Raw genomic sequence first — 19,097 nt, 5'->3', positions numbered from 1 at the left:
GTGAACGTGACCCCTGACCGAGGCACTGGGAATTGATTAAACCAGTATTGGCTTGCCAGACAGCTAACATAAGATTGCATTTTTTGTATGATTGCCATTGACATAATATAACACGTATATCAAGCTTCCTTGTGTGACATTTCAAGTGCTCTTGGGGGCCCCCTGGTGGCCCCCTCACTTATGCCAAGGGGCCGGCCCTGGGTAGGGCTTCTACCAACTTGAGAATATTATACTGGGACTTCTGATGTTTGAGCAGAGTTAGGGGAGAGCAACTGTGCTAATAATTTTTGTACCTCATACCGAAATGGTCCGCTTGCAAGAGCAGCCAGATTATTTCGTACTTCGTGGAATTATAGAGAGGAAGAAGGCTAGCTAGCATTAGCCGTCCGAACGATAGAAGATGTGGCTCTTGTCAAAAGAAAGTCCTGTGACCTCAGAATCTAGCCGCATGCGGACCCAAAACCGAGTCTTAAACGGTACAAGAAACGAGCATGGTTTGCTCTGCGTCACCAAGCTTTCATCAATACCTTTATAGTTTTCCTTCGCTTGAACGTTCATCTGTGCGCTTTAAATGACATCACCTCGCCTCTCAGCCTCTTCTTCTGCAGTGGTATGGTGGCGCCTGACCGGAGAGTTAGCGCCACCCACTGCTTATCTGAACGAACCGACGGCCAATATTCGCCCAACAGTAGCGGATGCAAACGCTTGTGTGTGCTTTTGCCGATTTTCTGAACATTTTGGTTGGAGTTTACGATGCGTTTGGAAGGAGAGCCGACTTCAGAAAGTCTTGCGCAATAGTTTTAGTGGCCGGACTGCAGCGCCGTTTAAATTTCACATCATCAGTCTGTATCGAGACTCAACCATTCAAGCCAACCCAACCAGAGTACACGAGTACAAGGACACTGTAGTTGGAGACAAAAAAATCAAATGTACAAGTACACACGTCAAAATGAACCCATGGGATAGGTAGGTAGGTGGGTGGATGGATGGATAGATGATGGATGGATGGATGGATAGATAGATAGATAGATAGATAGATAGAGATAGATAGATAGATAGATAGATAGATAGATAGATAGATAGATAAATGGATAGATAAATGGATATATATATAGATAGATAGATAGATAAATGGATATATAGATAGTTAGATAGAGATAGATAGATAGATAGATAGATAGATAGATAGATACATAGATAGATAGATAGATAGATAGAGACTGGTCTCTTAGCAAAACTTCATTATAATTCAGGTACATAGTGCACTCTCACAAGGCCCGAGCAGCATGGCACAACCGCCATCAAAAGTAAAAGTAGCCGACCAGAGCTGGTGTCAGGGCATGACGCGCAGATGCCAGCACTCCACGTGGTCTGGGCCTCAGTACGCTGACAATTTAACTCCACTACTTACACTAAGCCACAAACTCTATGGCTATGAAGCTAACAGTGCCAGGACAAAGAACATCGTTGTGCGTTTGCTTGAAGAATATATATTATTTTAAAAGCTGGGATAAGAGAGCTTACATTTCATACGTATGCAACACACACACACACATGAGAGCTGCCATAAAGACATTTGTGGGCTACAAGTCACTTTAGAGTTCCCCCTTTTCAACAATAATAAGCGTATATTCGGTGGGATATTATTCCTGGATGTATCATTAGAGGGAAAGGGGTTTAAAATGTAGGTTTCCCTTCTCTATTTTGTCAGTAAGTCACAGGAGATGTAAATAGTTATGAGGCTTTCTAAAGGCATTGGAGAGAAAGTTGGATTAATGAACTCTGAACATTAGGCCCACTACAGCTGTTATTCTAGCACCTGCGAAGGAAGTCGGCGAAGGAAGCCCTGTTTCCTTCCAACAGTTATAAATGGTAGAAACACTTTGTCAAGAACGACTTAGTTTAAAGCTCTGTAATCTTCTCTTGTTGTTTGAGAACACAAAAGGGACATTGACAGTCCTCAAGAGCATTTCGAATCATCCGCTTGAATCAGAGATTTTGGCTTTTAAACCCCTGAATGTTTTTTGCTTCAGAGCATAGAGAAATCCATGAATTCTTTTATAGTAAAAAAAAAATGAATAGGTCTTTTTGCTGCTGGCATTATAAAATGAACACGGATCATAAATGCAAATTTAAAAAAAAAAAAAAATCACACAACAGCGTCGTCTGTTTTTGCGTTTGCGTGCCTCACTGTGAAAAATGTTTGCCTCGGCTTCACACACTCTAACCACAACAGGAAAAAATAAAAAAACAGTCTTCCTGCCGACACGGAGTAACGAGGTGACCTGCAAAAGCTATAGACAAGAGTATCAAGCGCTACTCACAGACTTGTCCTTCATGTTCCAATCGGTGATCATTTATCCCCGAGCAACGCAACGACACACACTGTGACATCAACGTCACAGCGAGCCAGACAGATGTGAGCACAGATGCATGATTGGCAGGTCGGTGGTGCGTGGGGAGGACGTCCCTGCAGCGTGAGCACAGACCGTGCTGTCATGCACTCGCGCAGCTGAAGAGACGCACACAACAGTCGAACGTCCCGGGTGCTATTAGAAAACTTCTCATTCTTCAGGTTTCTTCGCGCGAGCATGGCTGGAGAGTGAGAACAACCACATACTAAATATGAAGGACCCTAGAAAGAGCCATGAGAGATTCAGCCTTTATTTAATTTGGCTTTCATTCAATGCCATTTCTTTTAAATGTTTATGTCTGTGTTTTATCATTTGTTCTCAAATGTCGTTCTATTCGGGGGTTTTTTTTTAATGCGCAACTTCATTCTCAGTTTTATTGTAAAACACTTTGAGCTACATCTCGTGTTGGAAGACACGCGCTTTAAAGACAGTTATTATAATAATAAAAAACATTTAAAAACTTTTTTAAACAGCTCAAAAGTAACTGACTAACTGAAGTTAGCATTAGAGGACCACATTTTTGACAAATATCGAACATTTGATGAATTCAAAATGAAGATTGCTGCTTTCAGTAGACCACTTTGCTTTGGGGCGTTTGCACAGTTGGTGCAACGAAACAAAAAGAGAGCTGTTTGGATTGGAGAAATTGCATTGGCCTTTCATGATTATTTTTTCTTTGAATATTTTTTAAGGATGGATTTCAGTTGTGTTCTGTTTTCAGTTTTGTTTGGGGAAAAAGAAAGTTTCATTTGCATTCTTCATCGGGGGATAGACTTTGCCTATATGTCAGGATAATTACATCCACAGGTGAAGACCAGTCAATAAATGTACTAACTTAAAAATAAAACAGACGAATGAATAATTAAATATATAATTAAATATAATTATCTGCAGCAACAGATATCAGGTCACATTACTTATTTTTCTGTTCCAAAATTCTTTTATAATTTATAAAACATCCTGTTGGTAGGTTTTATTCTCATGGGACCTCTAGTGGCTGTAGTAATCGTGACGGTTGTAGGACGGGAGTGAATCAGGTGAAGCAACACGTGGAATGTTTGTTTCAGGAGGCGGTTGGTGTAAATGGTTGGGTCGATAAAACACAAGACTGTCACACAGAAGACCACTGTTTGTTACCTGTGTGGAACCGTCATCGTTTCATCCACAACCTCAACCACGAGATTAGTATTGTCACCGTGACCTTAACGAAGTACTTATTTAAACCCAAACCACAATCTTTTTACAAAACCAATCAAGTAGTGTTTGTGCCTAACATGAACCAAATCTGTTCCACAACCTTTCATGCATTGTTCATTATTGTTACTATGACAACAAAGAGGTCTGGTACATCTGCCACTGGAACACTGCTTGCAGGTGGTATCATTGTTACCATGGCGACAGTATATGGTAGTTTGGATCGGGCGGTTGAACCTACTATAGTTTAGTCCCGACTATAGCGCGGTGACAACTGACAACGGCACTGAGTCTCTGTGTCTGCGCTGGCGGTTTAAGAGATCTTTCACTTTCAGATTCACACCAGCAGTCAAATTTCCTGCGTTTTTGGGGGGGGGGGGGGGGGGGGGAATCTGCCACTGGTGTCCACTGATAACCATCAAACAGCTCGACCTGACCGCGTGCTCACAGCTGCACACGTGTGACACGGATACGACGACTGCTACGGCGCGCACGCCGGAGAATCACGTGCTCGGAAAGAGCTGCAGAGCGCCGGGTGATAGATGACACTGCTCCCGGTCCGTCACGGCGCTCTTGGAAGGGCTTCGAGCGCGGCGCACAGGTCCCTCCGGTATATCACGCTGTAGGAATACATATACATGGCGGCGTTCAAACAGACGCAGCTATCAGACTGAGCAGTTGCTAAGCACGATGAGAACCAATTTGCTTCCTTCCCTCGAGAAGCCGGCCCTGGGTGAGATGAAAGGGAAGCCGTGCCACTGTAATCCACCTAAATGGCCGCCTCCTGCAGCCTTTCATGCAGCCACCACTATTGATCTCTGCTCTCGCTAACTCTCTCCGCGCTGTCGGCCTTTGTTCCCCAATCCTTCTTCTCCGTCTTTGATAGCGGAAGCCTAAGCAGCTGGACGGACAACATCTACAACTGTCTGTGCCAGAGAGCTACACCCGAGAGGTATCACAAACCAGCCAGGCACTAAAAGCTCGCGATGACGTGGCTTGTTCACATCAGATCCTTCCTGATTTAAAGAATATATATATATATATATATATATATTTATTTTTTTAACTATTTCAGACTTTTGTCGAGTCAACATTCATCTATGATTGCTTATGATGAGACTGCATTCAGTCTACTTTTATTAAATTCAAAAAACATGGAGACGTTAACAAGTAAAGACCTTTTATAATTGTAGTTTGACCAAATATTCTTAAATCGAGCTCAGAGATGGAGATGAGGTTGAATGAAAGTTAGTAAGTGTCCACACTGAGAAAGGTATACCTATTCATCTCTTGTACCGATCCATAATAACAATGCCTCAATTTGCCGTTTAGCTTTGCAGCATAACACATTCTAAATAAAGAAATGATTTATTTAGTATTCAAATTTTTATTAGACTCAACACAACGGTACAAATACTAAAAGGACAGGTTGTGTCTTTTTTTTCCCCCCTGAGCATGTTTAAGAGAAAAACTGCATCAATATTTCATCCTCAACTCTAAAAAACTATTCCATTGTAGATTCAAAGATGCAGGAGAAACAATGTTCACCTTCCCCTTTTACAGTCTCTTTCTAAACTCAAACATATATTGAACAAATATTCATATATTGTGAGTTACGGAGTTGGTTCTTTATGGAAAAGACAGTTTATTTTGTCAAAGTGAGCTGTTAAAAAAAGGACAATTTTGTTTTTAATAGTATTTAAAAATGTGCCATTTGTTGTACATGAATGAAATCAGGTGAAGACTTCACATGTGAGATTAAAGCTGGACCTCACTGAGAATAACATCTCCTCCCATTAATATAGTAATATTGCAGCACTGAACTTCAGACTATAAAATACTACGGCACACATGACAGTTTCTGTAACTCATCAGTATGATGTAAGAAGATAATAAATAATGCCCATCACAATTACCCAAATTTACTTAAGTGATCAACAGTCCATTGGCGGTTGGCCAATGTTTTCCATTTTTACTTTTTAAATGACATCAAAGATTATTCATTTATCATAATCACAAAGGCAGTAAATCTTCATTTGCACTTTTTTGTTCATTATAATAATTATTATTATTATCCAAATACTGTAGTTGTTGAAAATGGAAGCAAATTCATGCAGGTCAAAGCCAAAGTTGGAAAAAGTGGACGTATTATTTTTATATAATAATAATAATAATAATAATAATAATAATAATAATAATAATAATAATAATAATAGTATGATTATGTTAATATTCCATAAACAAATATTGCTATTTGAATCCATATATTTTCCACAAAGGCCTTAGTGAAACGAATTCCTTCCTCGGCCTGTCTCCACCAGGGTGAACTGTAGGTGCAGAACGTATACGCAAAACCTTGTGGTTTTAACTGTATGTTTTATACATCATGGGAGATGGTGCTAACCGAGAAGTGAGGACGTGTTGTTTGGTTGTGAAATCAGATGTAACACCGCTGGTCTGGGTTCATATCATGTCGTCTTAGCCTGCGTGATTTTTCGTGATTTTTGCAGAATTGAATTGAATGGTAAATGTGTTTATTCCGAACATGTAAAAAAAAAAAAAACATGCAAAAACAACAAAAGAAAATAAGTGGACAGATATAGAACAGTGATATTCACAAACAATAAAAGCATCAAGCGAAAGAAAAAACTGTCCAACACTTGCTTTACATGTTCGCAAAGGGGTGAGAAGAAAAATAACTTCTTCAATATGAACACGTTTGACGTGGTGGACGATGAGGTTACTGTGGGGTAAATCGTTTTCCATTTTTTTTGGGGGGGGGGGGGGGTTAATTTTACTGGCCCATTTGATGTCCAATGGTTAGCAGAAGGAAAAAAGAACATCACAAAAAAAAAAAGGTCTGCGGCACAGCGGGCCACTGCAGTGCACAGGCAGGATCTCCACCTATGGCTGCCTGCTGGGAAATGGCGAGAAGCCACCGCCAGGCAAATCCTGCTGATCTCGTTGTAAGCTTACTGGTTTACAGTAGAGCACGAAGGCTCGGTGCAGGAAGTGGGCACATTACTGCACTTCCAACGCCCGCAACGCCCCCCCACCCCCAACCACCCCAGCACCTGTGCTGGTCTCATACGAGCCCCCCCCCCCCCCCCACCCCACCCCACCCTTACCCAACGCCCAGCTCCTCCTCCACACAAACGCCTTTTCAGCTGCACTCCTTTACCAAACCGAACGCTTTAACACACTTTGCCGCTTTACACTCCGCTGCTTCGACGTCGTCAGCCAAGATGTGATACGATTTGCGGGAAACTGAATCAAAGTGTATGCAGTGGTCTAAGGGCTGGCTCGCCAAAATCAGAAAAACACATTTTTCGCATTCGCCTCAAGTAGTTTCTCTCAGGGGTTTTTTTGTTTGTTTGTTGTTTACATTTTTTTGTTGTCCTTGCATCTTGTTTGGGGTTGTGCGTCTAATTTTGTAATTACACACTGGAAAAGATGTAGTTTATAGTCAGCAGATTATTTGTTTCCGAATGTTGCTGTTGAATAAAAGTCATTATTCATGTCTGCGATGAAAATATGAAAGTGAAATGTGCAATGTGTTTTACTGTCAAATATTGCAAAGAACCCAAATTGCAATTGCTTTTCGACAATCTGAACTCCAGGCTTATTTGGTATGTAAGCATTAACCACGAGTTAGTGGCACTCATCGCCCGCTGATTTTGTGTGCACACGACAGGAATCAGACAAACCAGTGTAGTTGCTGATTTTTTTGCAAAACAGAGATGCCTTTCCCGAGATAAAACATTAGTGGTTTGTCCCACTGAGCAGTAAACCTGTCGACAGGTAAACTCCGATTTTTATCTTTCCAACAGTCCGTGAACTAGGCCCCGCGTGACTCGCGCTTCTGTCACTTTATTCTGCACGTCTCCTTCTAATTCCTTCAGCCACAGATTAAAAGAGCCTAACCACGACACCAGATTCTGTGAAATACTGAAAAGGAGCACGCGGCGTTGTTATCGCGTCGTCTTTGTGACCATGTATGACATCTCGACTTAGTTTTACTGCGCAGGAGACATTGTAAGAGTGCTCTCCGCTTCCATCCACGATTTCCCTGTTTCCATAGATGTGTAAGAAAAGAGTGGGTAACAATATCACAGGAGCAAAAGAAAAAATGCCTTTCAAAACTAATTGGAGTTCACAGGGGGATTATTTCGTCATGAGCGCCACACTGTCCAACTGTGGTAATAATGAAATAGCACTGTTCAGTGATGCTGTGTATCTGACCAGCGACGCCTACAACTCTGCTCTTCAGCCGCATGATGTAACATTAGCTTCCTCAGACTGTGAAAGGCTTCTTCACGCCTCGGTTCAAAGTAATGAAGGTGATTTAAACTGCGACTCGACGGGCTTTAAACTTCCCCTGTGTAATGTCAACCCCTGTATTGTCACTATGTGTTCTGCTGCACTCGGAGTGAACTGTCACTGTACAGGTTCCCGCGGCGCGGGCGAGCCTGCAGTCTCGCGTGATTGTCGACCTCAGGGACGAGCGATTGCGATGTGCAGCGAGCGAAACCGGGGAGCGCGTGCGTGCCCGTGCCGTCTCCAGCGCGAGCGCTCAGGAAAAAAAGCGAACAAACGAGAGCAAACTTCCGTGTGTTCGTCGTGATCAGTGGCACTTTGTTTACGCCGGCCCCGGAGCGCCGCGCTTATCGCTTTCTATTCATACCGTATTCGTCTTTCGCAGGATGTCGGAGGTTCATGTCAACATGCACGACGGGAGTGTTTCTGGGGGGGGGGGGGGGGGGGGGGGGGGGGTTTGCGAGGTGTCTCGAATGTGCAAAGCGGCACGAATAAATCCGTCTGGAGAGGACTTCTTCTGACGGCGTCGCGTTCGTCCCCGGCGAACGTCCTGCCACAGGGGTCATTCCAGTTCCCCTCCCTCCCTCCCACCCTCGCTCCCCCCTCCTTCGCTTAAACAATGATCTCATTCCCTGTACCAGGAATCCGCTGATTGTTTGAAATACCTTCCACTGCGCTTGACTGAGCGCCACTTCTTTTTCCCATCGACCCAGAGAGAGGACAGAGAGACAGAGCGGTGGGGTGTCGGGTGTGTGTGTGTGTGTGTGTGTGTGTGTGTGGGGGGGGGGGGGGCACAATGACCTTGGCAGGAAACATCAGGCCCTCTAGCAAGATGGGAACTAGCGTCATTTGGCCCCTTGCAACTAATGGTTTGAATTACAGCCGGGGACTACAAAGCCACTGTAACTCAGCGAGACACGGGGAAGTTGAGCAGTGGTGAGATTGATGCTGAAGGTAAGAGGGGTAAAAAAAAAAAAAAAAAACACGATGGGTCCTCCGGATACAGGATTTGTGAGGCTGATATTAATACTTGAGAAGAATCACAATCCAAAAGCCGGACGTCCGGCGGCCTAATGGCTGCAGACCGCATCCACACAGTGGCCAGGGCATCGAATTTCATATTCATATACAGGCAAAAGTGCATGGATTCAGATGACACAGTCGTGGCTCAGCGCGCAGATTCTTTCGCCCCGTCGACACCCAGTCCCCGCTGCAGCGCCTGTCCGGGTTATGAGTACAAACACAAAGCAGCGCTGCTCCGTTGCTCCGCAGCCACACATCTTCCTCCTGAGCAGCACGGCACATAACAGAGGGGAGGGTCATATTTCATATTCACCGTGGAATGAGTCGAGTAGGCGCTCTGAAAAACTGCGGGGACACTGGTGTGCTTTCCACTGTTCCCGTGTGTACGGCGATGTCAGTGGACAGAACAAAAGGGTGTCACACATGAGGATATGACCTCAGACTTCAGACGAAGAAGCACAGAACAGCATTCTTCTGCCCGGGCAGTGGAGGGGGCTGGGGGGTCAAAACGAACACTTTTATATCCATTCACACGGACATGTAATTTCTGCTACTTCTACAGTAGGTTCTATAACTGATAAAAAGAAGCACACGCATGTTTTAAGTAGTTCAGGAGTCAAAAGATGCTTTCCATCTACTGCCTTTACTTAGTATTTTATCTTAGTTTGTGCAAATTCTTACATCTTTATGTCTATATAATATCGTGACATTCATGTTATTTAGTCACTCTGTTAAAAATTCATATTTTTGGTTGTGTTTGTTCACCTTTAAGTTAGAAGAATATGTTAAAATCTCAATGAAATTTTTGCTAAACCTAAATCACGTCCTATTTCCTGTAATTTATACAAACATAATAATGTTAATTCTAATATTTTAAAGGAGCACCGGATTCACGCTCGGATTAAACATTTTCAAAACATTATCTTTATGTAATGGTGGCCAACTTGTGTCAGCCACATCCCCCCTTCCCGGTGCAGTCTATGAGTGTTTTGCGGTGCCCAGTGGAAAGCGGACCCCCCCTGAACCACACAACCAGAAGCACCAATTAATAACGGTACCGTGTACAGGAGATGCTTCTGTCAGGCAGTTAGGCGTTTTCGAAAACTTATTTGAGTTTTGAGTTCGCTCAGTTGTTGTCGATGACATGCTTAGTGTTAAAGCTCAATCTTGAACGCAGAAGATGCGCTCTGTAGCGATGAAATTGCAAACTTGATTGTTACCTACAACTCTAACTGAGGAAAAAAAACCTACTCACAATAATAATGCATAACAAAGAACAGTGAATACACGAAGGGACTGTGTGAGGCAGCAGTGCAGTAGTGGCCGTTATCTCGTCGGTGGGGCAATCATCTTGACTGTATGACTGTGTGTGACTCAGCAGCTGCAGAGACAAGAGGGGGACTGCTACTACAACCGTACTTCAGTGTTCCCTGGGAGGACTTGGAGGGCACGTTTACACTGCCTTACTGCTCTCATTGGATGTGGTATGCATATTGTCTCTATGGCGGCGGCAGGGGGTGGGCTCTGGGGACAACACGGACAACAGTGTTTACCGCGAATATGCCTGGCAACCCTGAGAAAATCGAACATGACTATATGGAGGCGCTGCCCTATTTATGTGCCGTGGTAATGGTGCCATAACTGTCACCCAGGTGATTATATCTCAACACAGCAGAAGCACTTCTTGTGGCCACTCTTTTCCCAGGGGGGAAGAAAAGCTGTAGCCCCACATATCACTGACGCACACATTCATACGTCAGTGGAATTCAAAGACAACACATGAAAGCCCTAATGAGGGACTTCTTTAGTATGGAGGCATGCATCCCAGAAACAACTGTAACACATGCAGAGGTCCCATAGCAGCTTTTATCAAGATCTATGTCCCCCGGGTGATTATCTCTGTGAACTGTCCAACTGACAACAGAAAAACTGCCATGTACGGAATACAATTAGTGCCACATGAGTATGAATTATTTACATTTTTTAATTAATTCTGAGAATGATATTAGAATACTGTAAACAAGGACTAAAATCAAGTAATTTCAGGACACGTGACACAACTGTAATGTAATCTTTGGGCATTTTTCGAATTCCTGAGAATAAACCATGAAGCCACAGTTGTTTCTTTTCTTCAGAATTCAAATACTGGAGAAAATGAACACCCCCATTCAAATTAAGAAGTTTGAAACTACACTATAGAGTCTAGAATGAAAATTCAGAGAAAATGGATTTAAACTGAAATACAATAATAACCTAATACAATCCAAAGAAAATAAAATATCTTGACTTAAAGTCATTAAGTCATTTAAGTGAAATTTGGATAATTAAGTCTGAAAAGACTGAAGTATAAGAAAAAATGTACCTTAAGTCAGTTTTGAAAATTCACAAAGTGTGATATCAAAGTTAGACATTACCAATTTGACACTTGGGTCACAGTTATTTATTTTTCTCGGAATTTCAAATTCATTTTCAAAATCTGGAGGAAGTTTAGGAGTGTGTGAATACAAATGATTTCTTTCAATGATTACATTATGAAAGAGCAGTTATCAACTAACTGATTTGATTTCTAAATTCTCTGATTATTGTGAGAATCTTGAGAATTCAGTATATATTTTGCTATCTTCATGAATTTAACCCAATGCAAAGAATGCAGTTGGAATTCTGGAGTGGGAAATTCTCACGATTCTGAGAAATAAAACTGACAGGTGCTAAAATTGAATGTCAGAATTCGTTAGAGGATCACAGCCATGTAGAGAACAAGGACATCAATTCTGACTCTCTGTGGCCCTTAAAGGAACAACACAGGTTTTCTGTGAAAAAGACAATGAAGCTGCGCCTGAACCTGAACTTTGAGTCAGACGTAAGAATTCTCAGAACTATGAACAGAAATCTGAGAAAGTTCTAACTGAAATCAAACTGCTTGTATTGCTTTTAATCTTAATTATTCGACTAACTTCATTCAATGAATTTAATCATTTTGAATCATCTGTCTGCGTCCTTCCGTTGAGATGCTGCATTACTCATATTGCATGTTACAATTCACTACCTCCGTTAACAAAAAAAAGAAGCCGACAAACAGGTTGACGGCAAAGAGCAAATCTGCTGAGTGTCTTTAGAGCGCTCTCTGGAGTCAAGCTCCTTTGTGACTCAGGAGCCGACTGAGTCAGAACGGCCGCGTGGTGCCAGGTTGGGCAGAATGCAACCTCCTTGTTCACTGAACATAACAAAACACAATGTCGCAGCAACACCTCTGCACTGAACCCTCCCCTGCTCAGACGGTGCCCGTTCAAACAGTCCCTTGCCAGCACTATTAGTAGTAGTAGTAGTAGTAGTAGTAGTAGTAGTAGTAGTAGTGTAGTAATCCAATACAAACAGGATTTTGCGCTGTGCTGAATGTTTTCTCTTCATCCAGTGAACGCCACTTTACAAGCACCTCATTCTTCCAACCCCTCTTCCACTCTTGCAGCGCTTTCCTTCCGCAACTCTCAGGACCCTATGTGCATCATTTCATTGGTTCGTTATGTTTTGCGCGGCTCCAAACCTGGCGGACGGCTGCAGGATGGGTTCCTGGAGTATTAACTCAGGGGTTAAGCGGGGGGTGGGGTTGGGGGGGAGGAGGCCCGAGGCAGTAGGATCAGTCCGTGAGATCATCAAACAGGTTTGACGCAACTATCAGGGATGATTTACGTGTCGCCATCAAACAACAAAACAGAAAGAAAAAAACCCAATCCAAACAAAAGAAGAGCATTGAGAAATGCGCCCGTGGACGTTCAGATTTGATAGCTTCTTGGCAGCGGTCTGTGTTGTGCAGACAGGAAAACGCACAGCGAAACCACACACTGACTCCGGAGCCGCCGCAGACCGGCAGGAGCTGGCTCTGGCGGGATAATGCAATCTGATTTCACACGGCGAGTGAGAAGCGCCGGTGCACATCACTGCCGCGAACGGCGGGAGGTGGGAGAATGAGCAGCCATGACATGATGGAGGGGGGTGGGGGGGTGGGGGGGCCTGGAGAGGCGGGTGGAGGGTGGGGGGTTGGGAACAATAGCCCTCGGTGTAAAGTGCAGGATCTTAGATTTCTCCCAGCAGTGCTGTTCCATGTACGCCTCACCCTGGCAGCGGCCCAGTCAAACATGCCTTTGTGCTGACGTGGGAGAGCTATGGGAACATGTTTTGTTTTTTTCTTCTTTCCTTTTTTTTTTCCTCGCCAAGGCACTGACTTGAGATGTGGAGCTGAGCTGGGGGGGGGGGGGGGGGGGGGGGGGGGCTACTCACATATCCTCAGTGATGCAAACGATCCTTTAATGATGCCGAGATGGGGGGAGGGGGGCATCTACGTGAGAGATGGGGATCTGTGGCTTTTTTGTTAATTTCTTTCAGGGGGATCGGCTTTTCTTTTCTGTGCCTCGTAAAAAAATTACAAAATGAACAATGCAGTCAGGGCCGCTGCTGGGGTCGTGTCTTCAGGAGAAATCTGTCTAGGATCCCTCGGTCACGTCCCACTCAAACTGCGATTTCATACATCTTCAACGCAAAAGTCCAACTTTTGGACACAAGCACAAGCGCCTTCTGTCATTAGCATTAGAGGAACTGCAGTTGGAGCATGGTTACCACGTGGACATCGCACGAGGGTTCCTGCGGCTGGGCGAGAATTTCGGTGGGTTCTCGCTCATCGTTTCGGGTGCTTTTCCAGTTTTGGCAGAATGCCGGGAGGGTGGGACAAAATAGGTCCACAATGATTTGAACAGAGTTCTTATTATTACCCTCTCTGGATTATTTAGCCAACGTTTTCTGCTTTTTCTTAGGGAGGCGAACACCTCAAATTCTCCAGTATAGCTCCCGTTTGGGACGCCAAGGTCGTGAGCCCCAGGTGGGGTTTTTTTCTGGCAATGAGGTGGTTATTTCAGCTGGGGGGGGGGGGGGGGGTCATGCCAAGACCGCAGTCATAATTACTCATCATGTGATTTTAAAGCTGCAGTTTCAAAATACTGGAAGGGGCGAAGTAGAGAGGCAATTCAAAAATATGTGATGCAATAACTGGGCAATCCTTCAGTATTATTGTTTACTGGCATCCGTTGAAATCATGTTGTGGTGGTGGCGATATATATATATATATAAATATATACATGTATTTATAAACACATCATTTTATAGAGCGCTGTTGCTTAAAATTAATAATTTGAATGGGTTTTTAATTCAAAATGAAAAGCTTTGTCTGCTATACCGGAACACAGTTCTCTGCACTAAACAGTCATTTGACTGTTTTACGTGTTTGTCATTTTGCATACATTTGATATGGCATGTGTGCATTATGAAAATGCTCATGCCATGATTGTAATATATGATGATTTCAATAACCACCTAGCTCTTGTGCAACAATACCTTTTCTCTGATATCGCATGTGTACATATTGTTGTGAGCCATATGAGCCAAAAGGGCAATTTTATTCATTTTTACTACAAAAATAAATGATGTCTGCCCTCATTATTTTTCGACCGTTAAGACATTAAATACGGAGAATTAGCTATCAAGCTCACTCAGTCATCGAATCACCTCTCTTTCTTTGTATTCATGTACAGGAGGGCATAAAAAAACAAATATTAGCGATATTCCAGCAGACAATGGCAATGTGACATAAGCGGGAGAAATAAAGCGCCTGGCAGATTGGGTGAAGTGGCATTTAAGCCTGACTGAGTCAACGTGGGCTTTACAGTTTTGACCCCCACCCCCGACACACACACACACACACACACACTCACACACACACACAATAATAAGTAGGGGACTGCCATGCATGCAGGACACACACACACACACACACACACACACACACAATAATAAGTAGGGGACTGCCATGCATGCAGGAGGGCAGTGTGTGTGTGTGTGTGTGTGGGGGGGGGGGGGGGGGGGGCTATACTGTACAGAACAAAAGGCTCCGTCCACGACGCCTGCGCACGAGTGCTGCAGCCGCGCACGTGTTGTGGAAAGCGGAGCGACGTCGGTGGACGACGACACCTGCACCGCGGCTCACCTGCACCCGCCCCGCAGCACGCCCCCCGCTCGGCCCTTCAATGTCACCGGACCGAGGGAGTAAAGGCGGGGGGCGGGGGGCGAGCACGACGGATGCCTGAGGATGGAGGGTGACCGTCGCGACCCCCCCCCCCCCGTTGGAATCATCGCGTTGCATCAGCACAAACAAAGAGGCTGCGGTGCCCGTGAACGCCGCCGCTCCTCAGAATCTGCTGTATCACCGCATTAATGACAGCATCGCTCCAAACCCCCCCCCCCCCCCTCCCCTCCCCTCCACTCCCCTCCCCCCTTGTGATTTCGGCCACTCGGGGTAATCGAACAATAAAACCGCCAACGCCGTCTTATTGGTGGACGCGCTCGTTTCGTTTTTTCCCTCTGGATCCGCGACAGAGTGAGCGAACGGCGAAGCCAACGTGGAGACGCTTCGAGATTTCTTCTCATTGTAAAAAAAAAATTATTAAAAAATAACAAAATAAAGGGCTGTTATAAAAGCCACATTTAATATCCAGTGTGCCTCTTTAATGTGGTAACAGTTTCATGACATCACGTGCCGCCGGACTGGCTAGTTAAATGATTTTTTAACAACAACAAAAATAAGAAATTATATCAAAAGGTTCCCCCCCCCACAAAGGAATTCTATTTATATATAGTATATGTCTATATCAGTTTGCAATGTGATATGATAATTCACCACTACTACACCACTGACTCCGACAAAATAACAATGACAGGGACTGACTAAGCCACGACTGCAGCATCCATTCTCATGACAAAGCAGGACCGCGCGTAAAGACGCAGCTCCATCTTTCCATCGCCGATTGTGATGGATTTACAAAAAAAAAATCACCAGTGTGTGTGTGTGTGTGTGCGTGTGTGTATTTCCTTATTATGATTTATATTTGGGTAACATAAGGACTGACGGCGACGAAAACGCGGGTTCTTAAATCGGCGCCGTGGAGAGATTGAGACGATTCCATTGGCTGCCGTCGCCAACAAGGCTCGTCCTTACACAGCGAATATTGTGATGATGTGTTTTTTTGCTATGATTAATGAGGCGCACCGAGTAATCGTTTCAGATGACGTGAATGCAAACTGCACAAGCACAATAATAACAACAACAACAACAACAACAACGATAGTGATAGTCGGAATTCTATTCGGCGCCCTAATGGATTGGATGCATGCGTTTTGTGAGCGACTGAGCGAGGTGTTTCATGACGGTGCAGGTGACAGCTCCTCCGGCCCCTGACGGGAGCAGCATCGCGCCCGACCCTCCTCTGCGCTCTCCTCGGCGTCTCGACCCGATCAACAAACCCCCCCCCCCCCCCCCAAAAAAAAAAGAAGAGGGAGCGCACACGGCGCGTTGACTCAAAGCATAACAGGATGTGGTGCAGAGTTGCGTTTCACTCCTGAAGCCGCGCTCACACCCCGGCACATTACACCCCGCTCAGTATCCGCACCACAGCCGCGCGCTTTCGAGATTCGCGCATGCGGTTTTTCCCCACAATATATTTGCTCTTTATTTGTGCAACAAAGTGACTTTTTTCTCTCTCTCTCTCTCTCTCTCTGTGTGTGTGTGTGTCTTCCTCTCTCCTGTCCGTAGCCCACCCACCGCAGCGCCACTTCTACTCCAAGTTTGAACTCGGCGTGTGGAGGCGCATCGACAATAGACTGAGATTGACACATTTCTCAGAAATAACACGAGACAGAGAGAGAGAGAGAGAGAGAGAGAGAGAGAGAGAGAGTCGGGCAGAGAAGAAGAAGAAGAAGAAGACAGCTCACCTTTTACTCTCCGCTCCGCTCGTATTCCAGCCCTTTTGTCCGTTTTTCCCACGTTAAGTTCTCTCACATGATGCCTCGCTTGGTCGTTTCCTCAAAGCCTCCCCCGGCCGCAGATCGCTCACTTCTGTCCCCCCCCCCCCCACTAGCCCCCTGTCGGCGCGACTCGTCCGCTTCTCGCTGCACAACAAAAACACACTACGGTCTGGTGTGTGTGTGTGTGTGAGTGTGTGTGTGTGTGTGAGTGTGTGTGCGCGCGCGCGTGAGTCAGTGAATGTGTGCGCGCGCGCGTCTGTGTGTGCGCGTGTGTGTGTGTGTGTGTGTGATAGAGAGAGAATGTGCGTGTGGATCCGGCGCGGCGTGCTGCTCCGTCTCCGCTGTTTGTTACACTCGACTGGAACGCCTACTCCCGGCCGCTACATTGTTGACATTCGGCCGCTGACGTCACCCGACCCCCTCATTCACAACATCGCCGGCGCGCCGCGGCGCTGCGCCGGTGCCGGCGAGGGGCGCGCGCGCGCACGCCCCGGAACGTGCGCAGCGGCGCTTGGAGAATCGCACTACTTTGCCCCTCGCGAGCTGAGAGCCCTCCCCTCTGCCTTTCTTTTTTTGTTGTTGTATTATTTTGGCGCCCCCCCCCCCCCCCCCCCCCCCCCCTCCATTCAGCCCACCCCTCCCCTCCCCCCAGGTGCATGCAGCGGGAACATGACGATTGAATGATGACTCGAGGCATTTCTCACAGGCCGCAAAAAATGAAGTAATTTTTATTTATTTTTTTTACTAATTTTTCAAAACCACCTTTAACTCCGCAAGGCCCACTGTTGTAAAATGACAACCTCGTGTTTAGCTCCACTAAAGAAATATCTGTAAATGCTTTTTGTATTTCTCAACAGACCAGATCCTTTTGTTTGGCCTGGCAATGCGTTTGGATGGCGAGTGTGCATATATGTCTGGCCACCTGGCCGTGAACTCACTCAACCTGCTGACTCGCCTCAAAGCTTATCTCCTTGTTTTGTCGGACTGGATATATCAGGACTCAAGTCAGTCAAATGACTGAAATAGATATATTTTTTGTGATTGTTTCGATGTCTAGTATACATAGATACTTAGTGACTGTGTAAACAGCATGCAAATTCGATTTTGAGCTCAATTCCATGTTGTTATTTTACAACACTGGGTGAGAGTGGTAGTCAAAACAGCATGTGCACCTTACGCATTACCTGGGGACATTGCACTTCTCGCGGGCTCACGTGCGAACAAAATACTTTATTACATTATTTCTGCTTGCAGTATTTGAAGCTGTGTCTGTTTGTTTGCCCGAATAGTTGCATTAGGGAAAAACTGGATTTTTGAATGTTCAGGAATGTGGGGATGTATGTGCTCTGTAAGGGGGGAGGGTGGTTGCATTGTTCATGCAAAGGTGAGAATGTCTTAAAGGTGGGGATGTAAGTACTCCGGGGGCTGCATGCATTCCTTATAGTATGATACGTAGGGAACATGTATACAAAGTATTCTGTGACTTGTGACTTAGTTGAAAGGGAAATAGTAAAATAATAATTAGGATTCATTAGCCTGGCAAATTCTTTCAATTTTTGCCCCATTTCAGAATGCCACGAGCAAAAATGTACAATGTGCAGGACGTGGTTGATGCTGTCCAAAATGGAGAGAGTGACTTCGAGATGGACGACACTGACGGGAGTGACGAAGAGGCTGATGAAGATGCCGGTTGTGGGGACAGAGAGAACCAGTAACCCACTGACTGCACAGTCGGTTATGTGGACATCGAGCCGACCAGAACAAACTGACCACGCCCCGTGACGGGTATCACTGGTTGAATACTGACTTCTCTGGTCCGGATACCAATGATGCAGTTGCCCTCCAAACACCACCGGAGTACTTCCGGAAGTTTGTGTCAGGACACATGATCCAGGCTCTGGCGAAAAACACAAATGAGAACAGCTTTCTAAAGAATGGATCATCAATCAACACCAACCCAACGGAGATTGAGCAAGTGATTGGCATGTACTTGAAGATGGGCCCCGGACATCTGCATCAGAGGCATCCTACAACAACATCTTAAAGGAAAAATAAAAAAATATAAGCACATTTTTTTCTATATATGTGCTTTACTTACCTCAAACATGTCAAGACAATTTATAGAAAGAAAAAAAAAAGCTGGATTTCGGCCTTTAAACGTAAATGGTCCTCTTACAACTCGGAAAGACAAGGCTTGAAACAAATTGAACGACTGTCTCTTGAACTGAAACATTTAAAGAAAAACAGCACATATTCGAGCCATGAAACCATGTTTATCTTCTACAAATCTTTTAAACGTTTGTT

General features: G+C 44.9%; 1 protein-coding gene across 2 annotated transcripts in view; it reads right to left on the bottom strand.

Annotated features, from left to right (window-relative positions):
- bach2b (BTB and CNC homology 1, basic leucine zipper transcription factor 2b) overlaps positions 1–17,178 on the bottom strand; it is a 91,542-nt gene extending 74,364 nt beyond the window's left edge. The window contains exon 1 of one of the 2 annotated variants that reach the window (XM_035616651.2): positions 16,761–17,178. Coding sequence is in view for 1 of the 2 variants with exons in the window: in XM_035616649.2 (XP_035472542.2) it covers positions 2,325–2,357 (33 nt within the window). In the remaining variant the exon portion in view is untranslated. Of the gene's footprint in view, positions 1–2,324; positions 2,455–16,760 lie in introns of those variants that run through there. The other variant, XM_035616649.2, reaches the window with a different exon arrangement.
- Between the last annotated feature and the right edge of the window lie 1,919 nt (positions 17,179–19,097).

Source organism: Scophthalmus maximus, chromosome 18 (genome assembly GCF_022379125.1).
Source record: "Scophthalmus maximus strain ysfricsl-2021 chromosome 18, ASM2237912v1, whole genome shotgun sequence".
In the NCBI taxonomy this organism is placed as follows: Eukaryota; Metazoa; Chordata; class Actinopteri; order Pleuronectiformes; family Scophthalmidae; genus Scophthalmus; species Scophthalmus maximus.
Note: the sequence above shows the minus strand (reverse complement) of the source record. Positions and strands in the feature narration are given on the sequence as shown.